A 23,088-nucleotide genomic window follows, 5' to 3' on the forward strand; every position below is an offset into this window, starting at 1 on the left:
CACCCACGTGACTACACTTATCATTCCCAGTGTGCACCGCGGCGCGGCTGGCGGGAAAGACTGAAGTCGTGTGTGGTGGAGCACGAAGATTTTTTGCAATAGGTCAGAACGCCTATGTCATATGCCTCACCGACACCTATACATTACACCACCTACAGACTACCCCTATATATACTGCACAGCGCCACCTATATACTACACCACACATATATACTAACCGCCACCTATACACTATACCAGCTATATATACTTCATGGTTGCCGCCTGACCATCTCCTTCAGGGAGAAAATGCTCTGTTCCCGGGCTTCCCTGGTAATGTAGGATTGCCATCACCTGCGGGGAGCTAGGTAACTGATAAGAAAGGTGTGAGGGCATTTATATAAAATCATCTCCACGCCGATGTGGATAGTGGGGGTATGAAAAGGTCGGAGGACGTGTACCGCCACGCTTCAGGTTGGCAATGATCCTGAGGTGGTGTTAACAATGGGGGGTGGGGGGCATTTGACGTAAGTCATTACCCATCAGGGTGGGTATACAATCAAAAATCGGGTCTGGGGGGGCATTGAACATAGGAATCAGGCATCTGGGTGCCTGTACAATTAAAAATCTGGTCCAAACGCGTCGCATCGCATGCAATATGATTTGGTTGTACAATGCCCTAAGATGAAAAAATCGGGTGCCCAGATAATACACAAGTACCATTGAATTAACTCAGTGTCCATGCAGGGAAATACGGTGACTCTGATTTTATTATATTTTATTTGCTGTAAAGAAGATTATACATTGGGCGCTGTGTGTTAAACACCGTTCTAGTTGTCTTCTCAATGTATAGTATATAGTTGGTACGGAGTATATGTGGTGTGTAGTATATAGGTAGTATAGTGAATATGTGGTGTGTCATATAGGTGATACGGCGTATATGTGGTGTGTAGTATATAGGTGGTATGGTGTATAAGTTGTGGGTTGTGTGGTATAGTTTATAGGTGATTGGATGTGTAGTATACGAGCCCGAAGCGTGGTGAGCGGACGCGCATTACTTCACATGTATTCCGCATCCCCTCGCGGGGCTCACTGCGCTCGCCACACTTCGTGCTAGCTGCGCTCTCCGCGCTTCGTGCTCACTGCGCTCGACACACTATATAACATCAACTCCACGCCGACGTGGATAGTGGGGTATGAAAAGGTCGGAGGACGCATACCGCCGCCCCTTGTGGGCTTGCTTCGGGTTCGCGTTTATCATGGCGTTGCGTTAACAATGGGGGGGGGGGGCATTTTACCTAATAATTAACCATCATGGTGGGTATACAATTAAAAATTGGGTCTGGGGGGCCATTTAACATTGGGTACAATGTAAAAATCGGGTCGGTCGGTCGCGTCGCATCACATGCCATTGTAATGGCATGCGATGCGACTGATTTTTACATTGTACAAGGAACATCTAAAAAGCCCGAAAATCGGGTCCCATCGCGTCTCATCGCATGCCTTAAGTAGTGGCATGCGATGAAAAAATCTGGCGCCCAGATATTACACAAGTACCAATTCAATTTACAGGATTCAACAACTGAAACGATAACCACCTGTCCTCACAACAATTGTGGTGGAGGTGGTAGAATGGAAGACAAAAAATAGTGCAGATTATCTTTGGATAAAAAAATATTTAATACTATTCACACTTACAAAGGTAGACGATAAAAACAGCATAATAGATAACCCCAGAGAGGCAAACAGCTAGGTCAGATGGAATAAGCAGGCTCAGTCACAGGTCCACCAACCAGTCCGGAACAGGGGATGGATTCCTCATCTGCAGCACCGCGATGACCAGGTGTAGGCTTTTCTCCAGGGGAAAATCTAATAACACTCAACGCGTTTCGGATGTTCCTTCATCCTTCAGGAGTGTATGAGGGAATGACCCTTTAGTCCGGTTTATATACCCTAAAGTCCATAAGGTACAGCTGTACCATATCCGCCTATTCAGCAGTATTTCATTGAGCGGCAGATGTCCGGGTATGAAAACCGGAAGCAAAATGGCTGTGCGTGCTACGGCTAAGGTTCTTTGGAACGCATATGACGGAATCAGCCGTGCGTGTCGCGACTGTTCCACCTTTGTTACGGTGACTATAATAATGCCGCTCAAAATAGTTTGTGCGTGTCGCGGCCATTTTGCTTCAGTGAATACATGACAGAAAGACATTAATTTAAAACATAGCATATAATCTATTTGCGCCAAGCGCAATCGACAAAACCAATGCGTATATAGCACAATGCTGTATCCATTGCGCCAAGCGCAAATCGATATGGCCATAATTTCACAATTTCATAAGATGGTCTGGAAAAAATAAAACAAGTGTGAATATACAAAAATGCAAAAAAGAGAATTATATAATAAAAAGGAGAATTGAAAGATTTGCGACCTGAGTTAAATGAGGAAGGGTTTCAATTCGAATTCACCATTGAGTCCCTGTGGAACCAGGGTCCTCAATCGGTGGATCCACCTCATTTCTGTCTTTGATAATTTATTATCTATATCACCAGATCACCAATTGGATGTGATCTGTTCAATTCCCCCAACATTTATTAATTTACACTGGTTAGAATCATGATGACTTTTAAAATTAGCAGATACGGTATGAGTCAGAAGGCCTTTATATTATAAATATGCTCTGCGAGCCGGACTTTTAATTGTCGGGTTGTCTTCCCGACATATGTCAGTCCGTATTCACACTGCAAAACATAGATGACGTTCTTGGAGTGGCACGTAATAAATTGCTTAATTTTATACGATTTTTTATCAATATTAAACTCCATGAGTTTCCTAGATTGTGCCTTGACTGTTTTACACATCAAGCATGTGCCACATCTATGAAAACCATTAGTTCTGGTACTCTTCCGTATCGCAGATTAACTTTTCACAAGGTCGTTACAAAGGGATGGTGCTCTCCTGTATATAAATTTAGGCACCTCAGGTAATAAGTTACCAATAATAGGATATTTTAATAGAAGTTTTCAATTGGTTTTAAATACACCTTCGATTTCTTTGTGTCTAGAGTTAAATTGACTTATAGACGCTCATTTGATTTTATCTTCTTCTTGTGTTTTAATTTTTTATAAATCTTTTCTCTCGATCTGCATTATTCTAGACCTAGATTCCTTTAGAGATTTTTGGGAATACCCTCTAGCACTTACTTCATCTAATTGAAGGTTACAAACTTGTTCATCTGTACAATTTTGTTTAATACGAGTAAATTGGCCAAACGGTATTCCATTGAGCCAATTTTGATGGTGCTCACTCGTAGTATCTATATAGCTATTTGAATCAGTTACCTGGATACAGCATTGTGCTATATACGCATTGGTTTTGTCGATTGCGCTTGGCGCAAATACTTGATATGCTATATGTTTTAATTGTTTTAAATTAATGTCTTTCTGTCATGTATTTACTGAAGCAAAATGGCCGCGACACGCACAAACTATTTTGAGCGGCATCATTATAGTCGCCGTAACAAAGGTGGAACAGTCGCGACATGCATGGCTGATTCCGTCATATGCGTTCCAAAGAACCTTAGGCGTGGCACGCACGGCCATTTTGCTTCCGGTTTTCATACCCGGACATTCGCCGCTCAATGAAATACTGCTGAATAGGCGGATATGGTACAGCTGTACCTTATGGACTTTAGGGTATATAAACCGGACTAAAGGGTCATTCCCTCATACACTCCTGAAGGATGAAGGAACATCCGAAACGCGTTGAGTGTTATTAGACTTTCCCCTGGAGAGAAGCCTACACCTGGTCATCGCGGTGCTGCAGATGAGGAATCCATCCCCTGTTCCAGACTGGTTGGCGGACCTGTGACTGAGCCTGCTTATTCCATCTGACCTAGCTGTTGTGCCTCTGTGGAGTGGTTATCTATTATGCTGTTTTTATCATCTACCTTTGTAAGTTTGGAATAGTATTAAATATCTTTTTATCCAAAGATATTTTTTGTCTTCCATTCTACCACCTCCACCAAAATTGTTGTGAGGACAGGTGGTTATCATTTGAATCCTGCAAATTGAATTAACTCCGTGTCCATGCAGTGAAATACGGTGACTCTGATTTTATTATATTATATTTGCTGTAAAGAAGATTATACATTGGGCGCTGTGTGTTAAACACCTTTCTCGTTGTCTTCTCAATATCTCCTGGGTATTTTTCTGGATGTTTACCCTCTGGTGTATTGATATGTAGCTGCACTTTGTTTTAATCGCGCACATTTGTTGATACTCTGTCTACTGTATATACTATACATCACATAAACGCCATACCACCTATATACTACACATCCACACCACATATACACCATACCACCTATATACTACACACCACTTATACACCACATAAATGTCATACCACCTATATACTAACTACACACCACATATACACCATACCACCTATATACTAATCACCACGTAGCAGACTTTTGCTTGCTCACCTGGAAAGCAATTTTCCTGTTGGCAATTGCTTCGCCCAGGAGGGTGTCGGCCCTGTCCTGTAGGTCACCTTTCCTGAACTTCCATCCTGACAGGGTGGTTTTTCGAACCGTTCCTTCTCACCTCCCCCAAGGTGGTGTCCAAATTTCATGTCAACAAAGAGATTGTAGTCCCTGCCTTTCAGGGGCCAGATGCCTCTCTTGAACAGATGTGGTCCCTAGATGTGGTCCGTGATTTTGGAAATCGGACTCTCTCTTTGTGCTCTACAGGTTTAAAAAGAGGTTGGCCTGCTACTAAGCCGATAACTGCCCGCTGGCTTCTTTCTGTCATCAAGCAGGCATACTTTGATGCCTCCCTCCCAGTTCCTGGGTCCGGGCTCATTCCGAGAGGTCTGTGGGTGGGTCTTGGGCTGTTAGGGGCAGTGCAACAGCAGAGCAAATTTGCATGGCAGCGACTTGGTCGTCCCCCAACACTGTTGTGCGCTTTTACACATTTGATACATTTGCATCCCAGGACCCGGCTTTTGGCCAGAGTGTACTTGCTGCCGCACAGGCGTGACCCTACCCCCAGGTGGCTGCTTTAGGACATCCCAGCATTCGATTAATGTCTTACCTATTAAATCTCTTTCTTCGAGGATGTCAGGGGCCACAGGGATGACTCCCTGCTGCGCATGCTTTAGTTATGTTAGAGTTAATGGTTCCTTCATTGAGTGAACTCACATGTGTTCGGAATGTGTTTCTCTATGGCTTTTCTCTTCCTTCTCTCTTGTCTCCTGCCTCGGCTTGTTAAAAACTCAGTTGCCTGGCCTGGAGGTGGGGTAGATGAGGGGAGGAGCCTGGGAGGCAGAAGAAGTTTAACCTTTACTGTGCTGGAATGCTCTTTTCCACTCCACTACCCAGGGTTAGCCCTGTGGCCCCTGACATCCTCACAGAAAGAGATTTACCAAGCAAGACTTAAATTTTGTTTTCTCTTCACCTGGTTTAATACATTTGCCCCACTGTGTGTTAATAATCCAGTGCAAAATCTTGTCTACCATATAACATATATCCTGAGACATACACATCCTGAGTTGCCTAATTTAATTTAGTATTGTGTACAAGGCTAACACACTTCTACACCTGACTCGGCTGCTGCCTTGTAAATCTGCCAGTAAATACCCACAACACAGGTTGTTTTGACGGCAATATGGCCTCGTTTAACATTCATTGAAATAAGCACAGAGGAACACCGGATTTAGAATAGTGCCTACAGGATGCCACAAGACAGTTCAGGGCTGAATGGGAGGTGCCCTATCTCAGCCTGTCTCATGTGGCAAACTATTTCCCTAAATAGTTTTATTTTGGCAGCACTTGATTTGTTGGTTGCAGTGTGAACTCTTCTGGGGCCCCTCCTATACTGTAAATGGGACCCGGGTTGGATCGCTCACATTGCCCCCTTACACGGGTTGTTCCTGTGTCCAACTCCAGTCACACAGAGTTCCAACACAAGCTAACCGGCAATAACCAGAATGAGAGTGGCAGTGTGACAGGGTCATTACACCTCTGTCAGCAGTAATATCACCCTTCCTGCTCCTCTGTTAATTTACTAACATTTCCCATGCTCTCCTCTCTGTGTTCCTGTGCTGATCGCCTGTCCTGCCATTAGAGCATTGTGGACGACTTCTTTATGTCCCTATAGATGCCCTCATTCTGGGCACCTGTCTCTTCACAACGTGTTATGCTGATGCCTCTCTTCTCTTCATTCTGTTTCCCTCCATAATGATAATATCACAGAAAAAAAAAACTATTCGGAAAGACTTCTCCTTCCTCAGTGATTTTCACCAGTGTCCTTGGCTTTCATTTTGAGATGAACCATCGTAGACCTGAAGAGCCTGTTTGCAGAGCGCTGGACTGGCAACAAGCCACTGCCTGCTGTAGCCAGAGTCTGATGCTGGGTACACACCAGAACGGTTTTGGCTCAACTCCCACGATTTTGACACGTCATACGACCGATTGGATGTAAAAGTGTTTCCAGTATGATTCCGATCCGATTCGCGCGCCCCCGCCGGTCATTTGTCGGATTGGCGTTTTGAACTGCTGCACTAAAGATTCGTCATCTGCATTGCGTTGGGTACTGATCGTGTGCAGATTGTGTGCTTCAATCCATTGTGCGACCATCGTACTATTTCAAGGAAATCGTTTCAAGATTGTCGCACGATCATGTTCATTCTGGTGTGTACCCTACATGACCCTTCAGGACAGAAGTGTAGATGCCTTCAGCAGGTAGTAGAATGTTGGCGTTTGGGGCCGTTGCTCGGAAAGGAAACGTCTTTCCTCCATTGTGTCAATTTCTGATTGCTCTAATGTACCCTGCACCATGATCAGTCAATAGCCCTGACGCTACGTGTACTTGTGGCATGTAACACCAGCAAGACAGCCCCATGGTTCCATTTGTTACCATACCCTTTATGTAATCTCACAGCAATTGGTTCTGTGGTGGTCAGTAGTAAGGGCGTCTGACTGGTGGTCCATCTGTTACTGCATACTCAGATGTTGTGTCCACTTTCTTTCCTACAGATCCATTCCGACGGATGCTGATGGCTTAGGGCCTACATATTATCAGTGCTGCAGCGGTGTCATCTCTGTGCCAGTCCTGGAGGTAGGCTGGCCATGCACCCTCACTCACCTACACCTGACTCGTAACAGCACACTTCAGACTTTAGCATGGCCTCTTGAAATATGGCTGTACTGAATGCCACTTAAGAAGAAGAGTGAGTAACTGCCTAAAATAAATCAGGCTTGGTCTTAATATTTCTTCAGGTGTCCAGGGTTGACTACACCCATGGGGACAATTGGATCACTGAATGTCTGACAGGATAGGATTAGGGGCCTGCTGCGCTGGGAGGAGGTGGTGGACAGTCTCTGTGCAGGATCAGGTGGTCTTTGCAATGTTCTATGCAATGAGTTATTTATGAGGTTTCATAGTTTCACCTGCGAGCTGAGAGAGTGCACCATTTGCGCGTAGTAAAAAGATGTTATGACATAGGGCCATCTGGTGGCTGGTTGGGAGATTGCCACAATGTACGAAAGCTCAGAAGTTAGGAAATAAGCATAGTTGGGATAATGCTGTTATGGATGGGAAAGAATCAGACCCAGAAACAGCAGGCCAATGTCAGCATTAATAACACGGCATTAGCCTTGTAGGGTGTAATATGATGGTAATTGAGGTGGCTCTAATAATAGGCCCAATATCCCAGTAATAAGTATTATTTGTATGGCTCCAATTAATCCCTCATCATAGCAATTTACCTAAAGACTGTTGCTGGGCCTCTCTCTCCAGATAGGGACAAATACACAGGGTACATGACATAACATAGATAATATTCATTCAAAAATAAAATATAATATTTAAAGAATACCTTAATCATTAACTACAGGTATTGCAGTATTACCACCTTGGAGGGTTCCCCCTACAAAGGCATATCTCTGGTATTACCTCTTTGTAGTATAGGGTAACTTGCCGCAAAGGGAAAAAAAGAAAGAACAAATAGCAGCACTACTGTCAAGTAAAAACAAGTGAAATTGAATAAATGACAGTATTTTACTACACCATAAACATACAAATTATATAAAAACACCACTAGAGGTTAAAAGATACATACTTGAAAAAGCTACAGCAGCTAGTGAAACTCGTTAGGTGTTATTGCCACATTTCCAGGACTGGTCCACCCATTTGGGAACTATCCAGGACTTTCATCTATATCCAACTTGGATTGATTCACTGCCGCCATCACCCCACTAGTGTCAGCTATATCCCTCCTCCTGTGGACAATCTTTCGGTGGCCCAATTCCACCTGTAACAACTTTCCAGGAGGATGGTTGAATTTCACTTGTTTTTACTTAACGGTAGTGCTGTTATTTGTTCTTTCTTTTCCCTTTTGGTCAAATTGTAGGGACTGACTACCCCTACTCCCTAGCAGCTGCTCATTGGCAATCCGCTCCTATCATAGGCGCCCGACCTTATTCTTAATTGTATAAAAAAAAATTGGGTTTTAACTCCCCACAAAGCCAGGCTGTGGGTGGATGTTGTATAAATCGTTATTTATTGGTGAAACTCTGCTATGGTCTCCAGCTTGGTGCAGTACCAGAGTCCCTGTGTATGATGTCCAGGAGCAATCACACATAATGTATAGCGGATGTGCCAGGCTTTGCAGGTAAGTGACGCCATCTCAGGGAGATGCCCTGGTCACTGGTAATAACAGGTGGGATACAGTCATTGGGTCACCAACATTGGTCGACAGTCATTAGGTGGACACCATTAGGTCGACATGCATTTAAGTCGACATGCAAATATAAATAGCACAAATAGAAGGACATGTCATTGGTAGTGATATGTCAAAAGTCAGAATTAGAAATACAATGCTATGGGGTTAGAGTACAGTAACTTAATGGACTGATGGTAAAACTATTTGCTTGTCTTGTGGCACAAGCAGCCATACACATGTACCTCTTACCCAATGGTCGAAGATGAAAGTCTGTGAGCTGGATGACTATGGTCTAATAATATTATGCACTTCCGCAGCCACCGCTAGGGATAGATATCCTGGATGGCAGGGAATCTACTGCCGCTGATTCGCTCAGCCGCTGTCACTATTTGCCATAATGTGTTTTGTGACCGTGGGCAAAACAGTTCCCATACCACACAGTAACACTGCAGATTTTAGGGGCACAGGGCCCATGGAGTGTGGCAGTCGTTCTGCAGGATGAATGGGGCACAGGACCCATGCAGTGTGGCAGCCGTTCTGCAGGATGAATAGGGGCACAGGGCCACGTAGTGTGGGAGTCGTTCTGCAGGATGAATGGAGGCACAGGACCCATGGAGTGTGGTAGCTGTTCTGCAGGATGAATAGGGGCACGGGACCCATGGAGTGTGGCAGCCCTTCTACAGGATGAATGGTGCACAGGAACCATGGAGTGGGGCAGCCGTTCTGCAGGATAAATAGGGGCACAGGACCCATGGAGTGTGGCAGCCATTCCGCAGGATGAATGGGGCACAGGACCCATGGAATGTGGCAGCCGTTCTGCAGGATGAATAGGGACACAGGGCTCATGGAGTGTGGCAGCCGTTCTGCAGGATAAATAGGGACACAGGGCTCATGGAGTGTGGCAGCCCTTCTGCAGGATGAATGGTGCACAGGAACCATGGAATGTGGCAGCTGTTCTGCAGACTGAATAGGGGCACAGGGCCCATGGAGTGGGGCAGCCGTTCTGCAGGATAAATAGGGACACAGGACCCATGGAGTGTGGCAGCCGTTCTGCAGGATGAATGGAGGCACAGGACCCATGGAATGTGGCAGCCGTTCTGCAGGCTGAATAGGGGCACAGGACCCATGGAGTGTGGCAGCCATTCTGCAAGCTGAATTGGGGCATAGGGCCCATGGAGTGTGGCAGCCAATCTGCAGGATGAATAGGGGTACAGGACCCATGGAGTGTGGCAGCCATTCTGCAGGCTGAATAGGGGCACAGGACCCACGGAGTGTGGCAGTTATTCTGCAAGATGAATAGGGGCACAGGGCCACGTAGTGTGGGAGTCGTTCTGCAGGATGAATGGAGGCACAGGATCCATGGAGTGGGGCAGCCGTTCTGCAGGATAAATAGGGGCACAGGACCCATGGAGTGTGGCAGCCCTTCCGCAGGATGAATGGAGGCACAGGACCCATGGAGTGTGGCAGCCGTTCTGCAGGATAAATAGGGACACAGGGCTCATGGAGTGTGGCAGCCCTTCTGCAGGATGAATGGTGCACAGGGCTCATGGAGTGTGGCAGCCCTTCTGCAGGATGAATGGTGCACAGGGCTCATGGAGTGTGGCAGCCCTTCTGCAGGATGAATGGTGCACAGGGCTCATGGAGTGTGGCAGCCCTTCTGCAGGATGAATGGTGGACAGGAACCATGGAATGTGGCAGCTGTTCTGCAGGCTGAATAGGGGTACAGGGCCCATGGAGTGGGGCAGCCGTTCTGCAGGATAAATAGGGACACAGGACCCATGGAGTGTGGCAGCTGTTCTGCAGGATGAATGGAGGCACAGGACCCATGGAATGTGGCAGCCGTTCTGCAGGCTGAATAAAGGCACAGGACCCATGGAGTGTGGCAGCCATTCTGCAGGCTGAATTGGGGCATAGGGCCCATGGAGTGTGGCAGCCAATCTGCAGGATGAATAGGGGTACAGGACCCATGGAGTGTGGCAGCTGTTCTGCAGGACGAATAGGAGCACAGGACCCATGGAGTGTGGCAGCCATTCTGCAGGCTGAATAGGGGCACAGGACCCACGGAGTGTGGCAGTTATTCTGCAAGATGAATAGGGGCACAGGGCCCATGTAGTGTGGCAGACGTTCTGCAAGCTGAATAGGGGCACAGAGCTCACAGAGTGGGGCAGCCGTTCTGCAGGATGAATAGGGGTACAGGACCCATGGAGTGTGGCAGCCGTTCTGCAGGATAGATGGGGGCACAGGACCCATGAAGTGTGGCAGCCAGTCTGCAGGATGAATAGGGGTACAGAGCTCACAGAGTGAGGCAGCTGGGTAGAGCTTTGGAGTCTGCAATATTCTGTCATTAAGTGGATTATTAGAACAATTATAATTTAATTAAATATGAAGTAAAAAAAAGTGGGTACTAATTAAAATGCCATAATTTTTTTGGTGGATACACAATCACATCACTGCTTTGTTCCCAATTGTAAAGCTCAATGGACTATGCTGTTGCTGTGTAAATAAATGTTAATAAATTATTGTTTATTCAATTAAGTGAAATTTGTGCGTTTGCAGAGACCAGTCACAAGTGCAGATTATGCGGGGTCTCTGGAGAAAGAGACCTGTGTAATTATAGCTACAATTACATTTTGTAACATTCACAAATAAATCTAGATGTTGTCCATACATATGAATAGTGGGGACGGCATTTTACCTGAATTAGTAATGGCTAGGATGTAAAATCCTTATACCAGTGGAGGGGGATAGAAGATGAAGGAGAATGCAGAGACACATACAGCTCTCGGTGAAGTTTGCAGTCTCCTAGGTAACATGAATGATCTGTAACAATGGACTCCTTGAGGCATGACCAAAGATATTACTGCAGGTCTGCAGGGGATAATACTCTGCATGGCCAGCCTTTTATCACACAGCGCCTTCCTTATCTTGTGCTTGGTTGGGTAATTCTGTACAATTTGTTCCATGTAAGAAGATATTGCTTTGTGTGTGGTTGCTGAACAGCAAGGCAGAATCTTCACAATCAATAAAATGCTTCACTTGTGTTTGCTGAATGACTTGGCTGGTTTACTCTGCTCCTGCTCAGTGATATAATGATAAATGTATGTAAAGGAAACATTTGGATTAATAACATTTGTCACAATGTCTCATCAGTGCTGGTTATGGTTACTTGCTGTATCCTTCATTAACTGTTGCTGACTCAGATTGAAACTGGATTTCGCTCGTCTCTCCCTGCCCTGACCTCAGCTAGTTTATGCATCTCACTTGTTTTCTGCCTGCCCTGACCTCAGCTAGTTTATTCATCTCCCTTCTTTTCTGCCTGCCCTGACATCAGCTAGTTTATGCATCTCCCTTGCTTTCTGCCTGCCTTGACCTCAGCTAGTTTATGCATCTCCCTTGTTTTCTGCCTGCCCTGACCTCAGCTAGTTTATGCATCTCCCTTGCTTTCTGCCTGCCTTGACCTCAGCTAGTTTATGCATCTCACTTGTTTTCTGCCTGCCCTGACCTCAGCTAGTTTATTCATCTCCCTTCTTTTCTGCCTGCCCTGACATCAGCTAGTTTATGCATCTCCCTTGCTTTCTGCCTGCCTTGACCTCAGCTAGTTTATGCATCTCCCTTGTTTTCTGCCTGCCCTGACCTCAGCTAGTTTATGCATCTCCCTTGCTTTCTGCCTGCCCTGACATCAGCTAGTTTATGCATCTCCCTTGCTTTCTGCCTGCCTTGACCTCAGCTAGTTTATGCATCTCCCTTGTTTTCTGCCTGCCCTGACCTCAGCTAGTTTATGCATCTCCCTTGCTTTCTGCCTGCCTTGACCTCAGCTAGTTTATGCATCTCCCTTGTTTTCTGCCTGCCCTGACCTCAGCTAGTTTATTCATCTCCCTTCTTTTCTCCCTGCCCTGACCTCAGCTAGTTTATGCATCTCACTTGTTTTCTGCCTGCCCTGACCTCAGCTAGTTTATTCATCTCCCTTCTTTTCTGCCTGCCCTGACATCAGCTAGTTTATGCATCTCCCTTGCTTTCTGCCTGCCTTGACCTCAGCTAGTTTATGCATCTCCCTTGTTTTCTGCCTGCCCTGACCTCAGCTAGTTTATGCATCTCCCTTGTTTTCTGCCTGCCCTGACCTCAGCTAGTTTATGCATCTCCCTTGCTTTCTGCCTGCCCTGACCTCAGCTAGTTTATGCATCTCCCTTGTTTTCTGCCTGCCCTGACCTAAGCTAGTTTATTCATCTCCCTTGCTTTCTGCCTGCCTTGACCTCAGCTAGTTTATGCATCTCCATTGTTTTCTGCCTACCCTGACCTCAGCTAGCTTATGCATCCCCCTTGTTTTCTGCCTGCCCTGACCTTGGAATGTAGTACATCTCTGCTTGTCTTGTGCTACCCTAACTGTGGACTGTGTACTTTTGAAGTCTGTTGCTAGTATGCCATAATCTTGTGATTGCTGTTACATCCCTTACACTACCCTAAAATAATAAATCCCTATAATCTCATTGGTCTGGGCAATCCAAGTACTGGTAAGAACAAGTGTTCATTCTAGCTCCCTGCATCTGTGAAAACCCATGCAGTTCCTCTTCCCTGCCCAGGGTGTCACTCTTTTGTTGTGATGCCTGTAGCACAGTGTGGTTCGTATTTCAGCACCGATATGCAGACCAGACCTGTGCTAGAAGCACCAAAACATAGAGCGACACACCAGGCAGAGAAGAGGAACTGCAGAGATTTTAAAAGGTGCAGGGTTCTAAAATGGACACTAAGAACATAAAGCTTCATGGGACAGTTGGCTGATGCAGGATAAGAAGCAGATTTTAGGCTGATCATTAGGGTATTGAGCATTACAAGGTTCGCATCTCTAGTGACTTCACTAAGCTATGCCTGGGGGTTGGTGAATCTTCTAAGACTCTTCCATTCCAGCTAGGTATTCTGTGTGTGAAGTCTGCCATATTACAGTCACATTCCTAGTTACACTCCTAGCAATGTCATACGGACACGTGATAATGTATTCATGATGCCCGGTCTGACTCGCGGTTTATTTGAGCCATTAGGCTCAGTCATTGAGTTACTGTGATGTGAGGCAACCCTTTTATCTGCTCATTGAGGCATACTTGCATAGAGGAGGCGTGAGCCTTGCATGCTGGGTAGGCCTCAAACCTGCACACAACCACTGTATATTCAGTCACCTCCTGTGCGCCTTGCTGGAAGACAGGTTATATCGCCATAAACTCACATAGGAATCACCCAGCACCTGTTTAATGTTACTCATAGACCAATTACTGCGCACGCATTTTAAAATGAACAAAGGCTACAAAATGTGAGTAATCGTGGAAATAAAAGACACATTTGTGGCAGAAATTCACAGAGCATTGTAAATAGAACACAGACTGGCATTTCTTACTGTATAGCGTTTGTACAGTTCTGCAGCTAGCCAGCAGGTGGCGATAATGCACTATTGATTTCCGCCAGTAATAAAAGTCTGTATTCTAACATAGACCCAATATAAGGTTTATTATTGCAGAATGAAATCCAGAGCAAGGCCTGGGAAATGCTGCAGCAAGTGTGGCACAAACTTTAAATATGTCTGCATGAGCCTAGCACAGTTCCATCTCTGTATTCCATAAACACCCCGCATGTTTATCACGTGTGAGCGATGCCACACACACACACACCCATGTACGCACACATACATGCTCCTGGAAAGGGGTCTCTGCGGGTCTGCTGCAAATGACTCTTTGAAGTGATCGCCGGATGAGTCAGACTTGCCTGGGATCCAGATATTTCCCTTTAGAGCGGGGCCAGGATTTTATTCTCGCAGATGAGGACTTAGTGGCTTCCAGACCTTGGTTCACGGGATTCTCCCCATGTTCTAAGATATGGGTTCAGACCCCACACACGTCTTCAAAGTGTGTCAGTAATTCACCACTCCAACTGTTCCATCTGAACATTCCCTATCAATGAGGTTCACACCCTGCTGATGTAGCTACCTAATGGGTTTCCATGTGTATCTATAGCACCGCCGCATCCACAGAAGAACCCATACATCCTTTAAATAACTGCTTTTATTGTGTTAACTTAATAAGTCATTTCCATCCAGTACAGTTCTGACCATAGCGGTGACCAGCCCAAGCCGATCACACAATCTGTAGCAGCAGAAAGGGTTAATTTAGACCTTAACACTATTTACACTAACAGAAATGTGCCGGTACCTGGGGGGGGTGGTAGGTGGGGGGGGGGGGGGTAGTTAGTGGGAGCCTGATTAAGGGGGTCTTGTTAGTTCTGTTCACCTCTTGGTCCCGGGTAAGACGTGTGCTGGGAATGTTACCAGGAGTGAAATGTAGAGGACCATGAGATATACACATGGGAGATGGGGTGTGGCAGCACCAATCCCAAAACCTTTATATTGTACAATACAGATTTTGTGGAAAGATTGGCGCAGACTGTTTTCATACTGTTGGGGAGAGTTACTAAGCCTTGGAGAGTGGTAAAGTGAGGAGACGCTTTCTCTCTCTTTGTGCTCAGTACATGTCCTCCTCACTGGCTGCTTCTTCTGTAGTAGAACGTGAGCTGTCTGTATCTTTCTCAGGGCAGACAGGAGATTTGTATTGGCTCATACCTGTGTGGTCACGTCTCGTACAGACATTGGGGCAGCCGGTACTGATGAGAGAGCAGCCTGTCCGTCCAGGTTCTGCCTCTGTGATGTCACTCGTTATGGGCTGAGTACTGGAGCAGCACACAAATGAGGACATTTACAAAGAAGGGAGTTCTATTTCACATGGGATGTTATGGGCAACCAATCAGAAGCTACTTTTTTTTTTAGCACCTTCTAGAACAGTGATAGCTAACCTTGACACTCCAGCTCTTGTTGAACTACACATCCCAGCATGTCCTGCATCAGTTTTAGCATGGCCAAATAGTAAAACTGTAGCAGGGCATGCTGGGATGTGTAGTTCAATAACAGCTGGAGTGTCAAGAATAGCCATCACTGTTCTAGAAGATAATAGAAGTATCTGATTGGTTGCCCATAGCAACATCCCATCTGAAACAGAACTCCCTTTTCCCCCAAAGTGTCAACATTGTTTTTTCTAGGTTGCAGCTCAACTTCCCATGTGGCCGACTTATAAGCACCATAGACGTGCCCGTGGTGCGCAGAGAAACACACGGGTGTGCACCATGTACTGCGAGTGTGCTTATCTACATAACCAATAACTAATTAGCAACTGGGACTGTGTGGGAACCTCATACCCCTACACTGTGGGACTCTCTATAGGACTGTGCAGGAGTGTGGGAACCTCATACCCCCTACACTGTGGGACTCTCTATAGGACTGTGCAGGAGTGTGGGAACCTCATACCCCCTACACTGTGGGACTCTCTATAGGACTGTGCAGGAGTGTGGGAACCTCATACCCCCTACATTGTGGGACTCTCTATAGGACTGTGCAGGAGTGTGGGAACCTCATACCCCCTACGTTGTGGGACTCTCTCTATAGGACTGTGCAGGTGTGTGGGAACCTCATACCCCCTACGTTGTGGGACTCTATAGGACTGTGCAGGAGTGTGGGAACCTCATACCCCCTACACTGTGGGACTCTCTATAGGACTGTGCAGGTGTGTGGGAACCTCATACCCCCTACGTTGTGGGACTCTCTATAGGACTGTGCAGGAGTGTGGGAACCTCATACCCCCTACATTGTGGGACTCTCTATAGAACTGTGCAGGAGTGTGGGAACCTCATACCCCCTACACTGTGGGACTCTCTATAGGACTGTGCAGGAGTGTGGGAACCTCATACCCCCTACACTGTGGGACTCTCTATAGGACTGTGCAGGAGTGTGGGAACCTCATACCCCCTACGTTGTGGGACTCTCTATAGGACTGTGCAGGAGTGTGGGGACCTCATACCCCCTACACTGTGGGACTCTCTATAGGACTGTGCAGGAGTGTGGGAACCTCATACCCCCTACGTTGTGGGACTCTCTATAGGACTGTGCCGGAGTGTGGGAACCTCATACCCCCTACGTTGTGGGACTCTCTATAGGACTGTGCAGGTGTGTGGGAACCTCATACCCCCTACGTTGTGGGACTCTCTATAGGACTGTGCAGGAGTGTGGGAACCTCATACCCCCTACGTTGTGGGACTCTCTATAGGACTGTGCAGGAGTGTGGGAACCTCATACCCCCTACGTTGTGGGACTCTCTATAGGACTGTGCAGGTGTGTAGGAACCTCATACCCCCTACGTTGTGGGACTCTCTATAGGACTGTGTAGGAACCTCATACCCCCTACGTTGTGGGACTCTCTCTATAGGACTATGCAGTTGTGTAGGAACCACATACCCCCTACGTTGTGGGACTCTCTCTATAGGACTATGCAGTTGTGTAGGAACCACATACCCCCCTACGTTGTGGGACTCTCTCTATAGGACTATGCAGGTGTGTAGGAACCGCATACCCCCCTACGTTGTGGGACTCTCTCTATAGGATTGTGCAGGCGTGTTGGAACCTCATACCCCCTACGTTGTGGGACTCTCTCTAGAGGATTGTGCAGGCGTGTTGGAACCTCATACCCCCTACGTTGTGGGACTCTCTCTATAGGACTATGCAGTTGTGTAGGAACCTCATACCCCCTACATTTTGCGTCACTTTCTATAGGACTGTGAATCTCCCCAGTTAAGCATGGTTTCAGTCTTGAACTTGTGCTATAGGAATTAATTTGTCATTGGAGTGCATTTGCCAAGGCGAGTTGGCATCAGGACAGATAGTCTTGGGGGTGCTTTGTATACCGCAAAGGGGCAGTGACCAGTCCTCTGGGAGAATCCCTGGTCCTCAGGCTGAGTGTTTTGCTCCCTTATGACATTGGAGTGTTTATAAATACATAAAGACAATGTGGCACTGGAGGGACGAGAGTTCTGGTCGTGTCTTGTTCAGCACCTTTATCTGGAGTTAATGAAGCAATAGTCTTTGGTAGGAGATTGGGTTACCATTCAATGCTCTGTACATGTATACGCTGCTCCGAGATGGACAAGAAGCCCTCAGTAAGGAACACACAGAAGAGGACAGACCCCCACCCTCCAGAAGTTCCTCCCTTACCAGCCCTTTCTCTTTCTACAGTTACAGGTTCATATGTTTGGGAATCCAGGACCCTAACTGGCGGTACTCCGAGGGCCCCGCTCAGCCCTTTGGTGCACATGCGTCCGGCGACTCCGCACTTTTATCTTATCCTCCAGGTGCTTCCATTTCTTTGCCTTCATGCTGAGCGGAGGCAACGGCCGTCCAGGCCCCTTAGAGGCTGGAAGTTGTGGAGCCCCGTGTGGGCCTGGGGGGTGGTGGGTCCGGCCTTTCCGAGCCCACAGCTCTTCACACATCTGCTCCCCTTTGGAACCCGGCTGCTGAAGAAGCCGCATAAAGTCCTGGTACCATTTCATCTGCGGCACACGCTGTGGTCCTATTGGTTCCTCAGCCCGAGAGGATGGGATGACCTCTAGATTTAGATGTAGTAGGACCTGAGTAAATCCATGTTCTGAGGCATGACAGAGAAACGTTCCAGCGTCACGACGCATTACAGTGCGCAGGAGAATCCCCCGGTCTGTATTTATCACTCGCTCATCAAACTGCACCTGGAGAGAGAACAACACAGGAGTTAGGGCCTGGAAACTGCCAACCCAAGGGCTAGATTTACTTCTCCTACTCAGTTATGGACAATGAGCCAAATATCAATGTCCGGTCATAACCAAGGTGCCACGGGCGAAGGGAGGAGAATGGCGCAGACTGCAATGGCAGAATCGTGGCACACTTGGCAAGTAATATTGTAACCAAGAATACACCGTAGAATAGAAAAATCAATTGCTCTAAAATCAGGCAACTGCACAGGTGACTTAATTAGCACCTCACTCATTAACTATCTGTGCTTAAGCATGGAAAACGGAAAACTTACACTGTTCTACTGTATTTAGAACCTAAGACTCATAAGTCGGGCAGCATTTACTAGAAGTCTAACGTATCCCTCCAATCTTTTCAGGGACTCGTTTACCTCTTTTCTGGGTAACTCGGGTGACTTTTGATGAGTCCATGTGACCTGGGCACGCAGGGATTTGGGGAGGCACTCCAGGAATACACTGCTGCCCTCTACTCCGACCAGCCTCTTCTCCTGTGCACTGTACCGCTGCTGCTCTGCAGGGAGAACGGGGACATTGTGTATGGCGGCGGATACACCACAGTATGTACTACACATGCACAAATAGAGAAGGGGCAGACGTGTGTGTGTATGTTTGTGTGTGTGTATATATATATATGTGTGTGTGTGTGTGTGTGTGTGTGTATGTATGTATGTTTGTGTACATATATATATATGTGTGTGTGTATATATATATATATTACATAAATTCAGACCGTACAAGGTACACCAGTTAAACACTTACCCCCTGAACATAATGTGTTGGGGTCCCCGTTCCTAACATCCTGGCGCCGAGACCTCCTGGGTAAGAGAGATGGGGTAGAGTGTAAGAGACAGTGGGCACTATAATATTATAAGCATTGGCAAAAATTAGGGTGCTGGCAGGTGGTAGGTGTCATTGTCAGCAGTAACCCCCAGCAACGGGTACCAGTCTCAGAATACATGTCATCATGTCTTATATGTGTTACTCCACATGACTAACTTCATAGCTGTTACTTTCTGCAGCTGATGTCTGGGCTCGGGGCATTGGTACAGCTGACGCCGCTTGCTCTATGGTTGATCAGAATGTCTGTGGCATGTAAGCCTCAAAGACTTTACAGCTGCGTCCTAATTCAAAGTCGCTGGGTCAGATGCCCCTGAAAAGATTGCAATACACCTATGTGTTTGTATCACTGACTACACTCAGTGTGACTCAAAATGCTGAATTGGGCAAATGTCACTGGTCGCGCTCTGGATCCACTCTGTGGACTATTAGAGAATAGCCCCTTCTTACTGGTGTAGAAAACTAGTCACATAAACACATTACTATGGCCATTAGTAATGATGCGGAGGCTGGTTGTCTCCAGAGACGTCTTTCTCTCACCTCTTGGTGTTGGGCAGGTACCGGGTACAGCTTGCACCATCCCAGGCACAGTAAGGGTCCCTGGCTAAGCAGCATTCAGCACAAGCCTTCCCATAGATACCGCAGCGATGCAGGGGCACCTGGGAAATGCCTCTCGCAGAACTCACATACAATTGTTGCTGGGGAGAGTACAAACACAAAGTGAGTAGGGGAGAGAGTGTTGGCCCAGAGTGTGTGGGGGTGGGGGGAGAGTGCGGTCACAGAATGGGAGGGTGGAGAGTGTGGGCACAGAGTGAGGGGAGGCAGTGTGGGCACAGAGTGAGGGGGGGGACAGTGTGGGCACAGAGTGAGGGGGGGACAGTGTGGGCACAGAGTGAGGGGGGGAGACTGTGGGCACAGAATGCAGGTGAGAGCGGGCACAGAGTGAGATGGATGGGAGTGTGTGGACACAGAGTGAGGGATGGGAAAGTGCAGACATGAGTCGAGGGGAGTGCATGCACAGAATGAGGGGGCAGAGTGTAGGCACATAGTGAGGGGTTGAGAGTGCGGACACAGAGTGAGGGGGGAGAGTGTGGACACAGAGTAAGGGGTAGGGGAAGTTTTGAGCACAGAGTATGGATACAGACTGAAGGGGGGGAGTGCAGTCACTGAGTAAGGGAAAGAGTGCAGGGTTTGATAGAGTGAACAAATGCATTTGCTATAAGATGTGTAAATACAATACGGAAACTTGTACTTACTCGCTTGGACGATATCTGCATGCCGGTGACAGGAGATGGGTCCTGCACAGAGAGTACACAGCATTATTACCTGTCACACGCTTGCTATAGGGGCCGCTATCATCTAGCTGGTAACCAGAAATGCTTGTAGAAACTGTATTGGCGTAGGAAGCCGTGTACGGGTCTAGGAGCCGTGTACGGATGTAGGAGCCGTGTACGGGTGTAGGAGCCGTGTACGGGTGTAGGAGCCGTGTACGGGTGTAGAAGCCGTGTACGGGTGTGGGAGCCGTGTACGGGTGTGGGAGCCGTGTACGGGTGTGGGAGCCGTGTACGGGTGTGGGAGCCGTGTACGGGTTTAGGAGCCGTGTAGTGGTGTAGGAGCCGTGTACGGGTCTAGGAGCCGTGTACGGGCGTAGGAGCCGTGTACGGGCGTAGGAGCCGTGTATGGGCGTAGGAGCCGCGTTAGTTCCAGTGTATTTTGTTTTAACTACAAACGTACCACAAATTGTTCTGTGACAGTCCAGCCCAAAGCCGCTCCGAGGCTCTCAGACTGGGCAGATGTGGTCACACAAGTGAAAGTAATCCAGGCTTTGCTATTACAGCCCTTCTTATCCAGCATTTCCACCCCCGTCAAAATCAATGGGCCAAACGTAATAAGGTGCGAGAATCAGAAAGGGAGAGATTTTGGGAGAGTTTCCCATTTTATTAAAAGAGCAACCTGGTTTCTCAGTGTAAGTGATTGCTGAAAAACTCTCCCTTTCTGATTCTCACACCCTATTACATTTGGCCCAATATTGTGAGCCTCTGATGCCTTGTGCTATCTACAGATGGTGGGAGCCTGGTCTTTCCTATTATTATTATTAGTTCTATAAGAGTGCAGTATGGCTATCCGCGCTTTTCAGTGCACTTGCGTGACATAAAGTCACGTACATGCTCAGTACCAGTTCCGGATCAGAACCTGGAAACGTAAACATTCATTGCTGCAGTCGGTGGCGAGCTGTCCCGGCATTGTAACCATGATAAATAGTCCTAAAGCAACAATACAAACTGCTGTAACAAGGAATGTTACTGGGATTATTACTATACATGGTATATATATATAGGGTCCATAGTGACGGACTGACCGGCTGGATATTAGCTCATCCTCCACTGTGTATTAGAGTCTCAGGAGACAGCTTCTTACTCCTACAGAGGACAGTTCCCTCCCAGTGCCCTCTCTCTCTTACCTTGAAGACTTGAAGCTCTTCCAGAACCACTTCCTCCATCTGGTCCCAGCTCTGTTTGGGCACAGAGATCACTTTCAGCACGGAGCCCACATCTGGGAAAAGGCAGACAGCACAGTGTCAGAGACGATGGGACATCACCAGTATAGGAGATCAGTGACCACCGTGTGACAACAAGCAGTACAGGTCCCTCTGTAACACCCTCACCTGTTCCAATGAACATGACATCATAGTCTCCGTCAGCGGCAGTCACCCTGTCCACTGTCAGCTTCGTGAACATGACATCCCCGCCGCTGCGCAGGAAAATGGGCTTTCCAGCCCCAGGTGTTACAGGGTTAAACATGAGCGGGTGATTCCGTGCAAACTGCAGCACATCGTCAGGAAAGTTTTTGGTGGATTCAAAACTTCCAAATGTTCTGCTGGGACACTAGAGGGGGCAGAGAAGCCAGTTATTCAGTGTTCCGTTTTCTGTCCTCCCAGCATTCCACACGTGTGTTATTTTTATCACACTTTCCATCTCCGTGTCACTTCCTACCTATTCCCAAACCACCAATCTCAGCCATATTACTTACCATCCCGGGCCGTGGATAGGGCACTCTGCCCTGATACGACACCCACTGGTAGTTGGGTCCTTCTTTGTGAGCAAAGGGCCCAAGAAAAGCTCTGCGGACATCATTCATAGTGTAGACACAGATTGCAGAGCCACGGAACACAGAACTGCGAGAGACGGGTAGAACAAACCTCCGTAAGCAGAGCAGTTCACTTTGAATTGTATATAATCATCTTTATGCACTGCGTTCCGTTCTATCAAACACACTGCATTACAGTTCACCACAAATACAAGGTACAAACACGTGCATGGCTCCCCCTGACAGTTCACAGAGACAGCATTCAGCCAAAGCATACCGTACAGTCACCGATTCCTAGCTCACTCACAGGCTGCACCAGGGACCAGAGCACAAGCAGTCTCTCACACCCAAGCTGCCTGTCTCTATCAGCCTTTATTTATCTTTCTCACCTGGAGGTGGAGAACAGAGCATATATCAGTGGGTTCCTCCTGTCTTTTGTTTGCAGCAGAAATACATCCCCTAGGGCAGAGACACACATCAATTAGTAATAAGCAACAATTCCAGTGTAAGAGATAGCTGATGCTGTATGCAGTAGAGTGACTGTGACCACACAGGACCGGTGTCGCTGGTCATCCACATTCACTTGTAATGGCTCCATCCTATGGCCAAACTGTCAAACCTGCCATAGTTCTGCATTGGAGGGTCACAGAGCAGCCATAGCTCTGCCTCGGAGGGTCACAGAGCAGCCATAGCTCCTCATGGGAGGGTCACGGAGCAGCCATAGCTCCGCCTGGGAGGGTCACGGAACAGCGATAGCTCTGTCTGTGAGGGTCACGCAGCAGCTGAAGCTCTGCCTAGGAGGGTCACCGAGC

At 47.3% G+C, this 23,088-nt stretch overlaps 1 protein-coding gene and 1 long non-coding RNA gene across 3 annotated transcripts in view; one reads left to right on the top strand and one right to left on the bottom strand.

The window, feature by feature from the left end:
- Positions 1 to 32: 32 nt before the first annotated feature.
- LOC146025781 (uncharacterized) overlaps positions 33 to 23,088 on the top strand; it is a 113,681-nt gene continuing 90,625 nt past the window's right edge. Inside the window, exons 1-3 of the long non-coding RNA XR_014454294.1 lie at positions 33 to 102; positions 7,023 to 7,104; positions 8,578 to 8,659. This is a non-coding gene — a long non-coding RNA (uncharacterized LOC146025781). The remainder of the gene's footprint in view (positions 103 to 7,022; positions 7,105 to 8,577; positions 8,660 to 23,088) is intronic.
- The window catches only part of SEMA3B (semaphorin 3B), a 32,543-nt gene continuing 24,194 nt past the window's right edge, over positions 14,740 to 23,088 (bottom strand). For both annotated transcript variants that reach the window (XM_083155829.1, XM_083155830.1), the window contains 9 exons: positions 22,666 to 22,735; positions 22,220 to 22,364; positions 21,855 to 22,074; positions 21,651 to 21,742; positions 20,446 to 20,487; positions 19,730 to 19,887; positions 19,112 to 19,167; positions 18,724 to 18,863; positions 14,740 to 18,310 (listed from right to left, as the gene is read on the bottom strand). In XM_083155829.1, coding sequence (XP_083011955.1) covers positions 17,837 to 18,310; positions 18,724 to 18,863; positions 19,112 to 19,167; positions 19,730 to 19,887; positions 20,446 to 20,487; positions 21,651 to 21,742; positions 21,855 to 22,074; positions 22,220 to 22,364; positions 22,666 to 22,735 — 1,397 coding nt within the window. In that variant the 3' untranslated portion in view covers positions 14,740 to 17,836. The remainder of the gene's footprint in view (positions 18,311 to 18,723; positions 18,864 to 19,111; positions 19,168 to 19,729; positions 19,888 to 20,445; positions 20,488 to 21,650; positions 21,743 to 21,854; positions 22,075 to 22,219; positions 22,365 to 22,665; positions 22,736 to 23,088) is intronic.

The sequence above is a fragment of the Crinia signifera genome, chromosome 8, assembly GCF_055691185.1.
Source record: "Crinia signifera chromosome 8, ASM5569118v1, whole genome shotgun sequence".
NCBI lineage: Eukaryota > Metazoa > Chordata > Amphibia > Anura > Myobatrachidae > Crinia > Crinia signifera.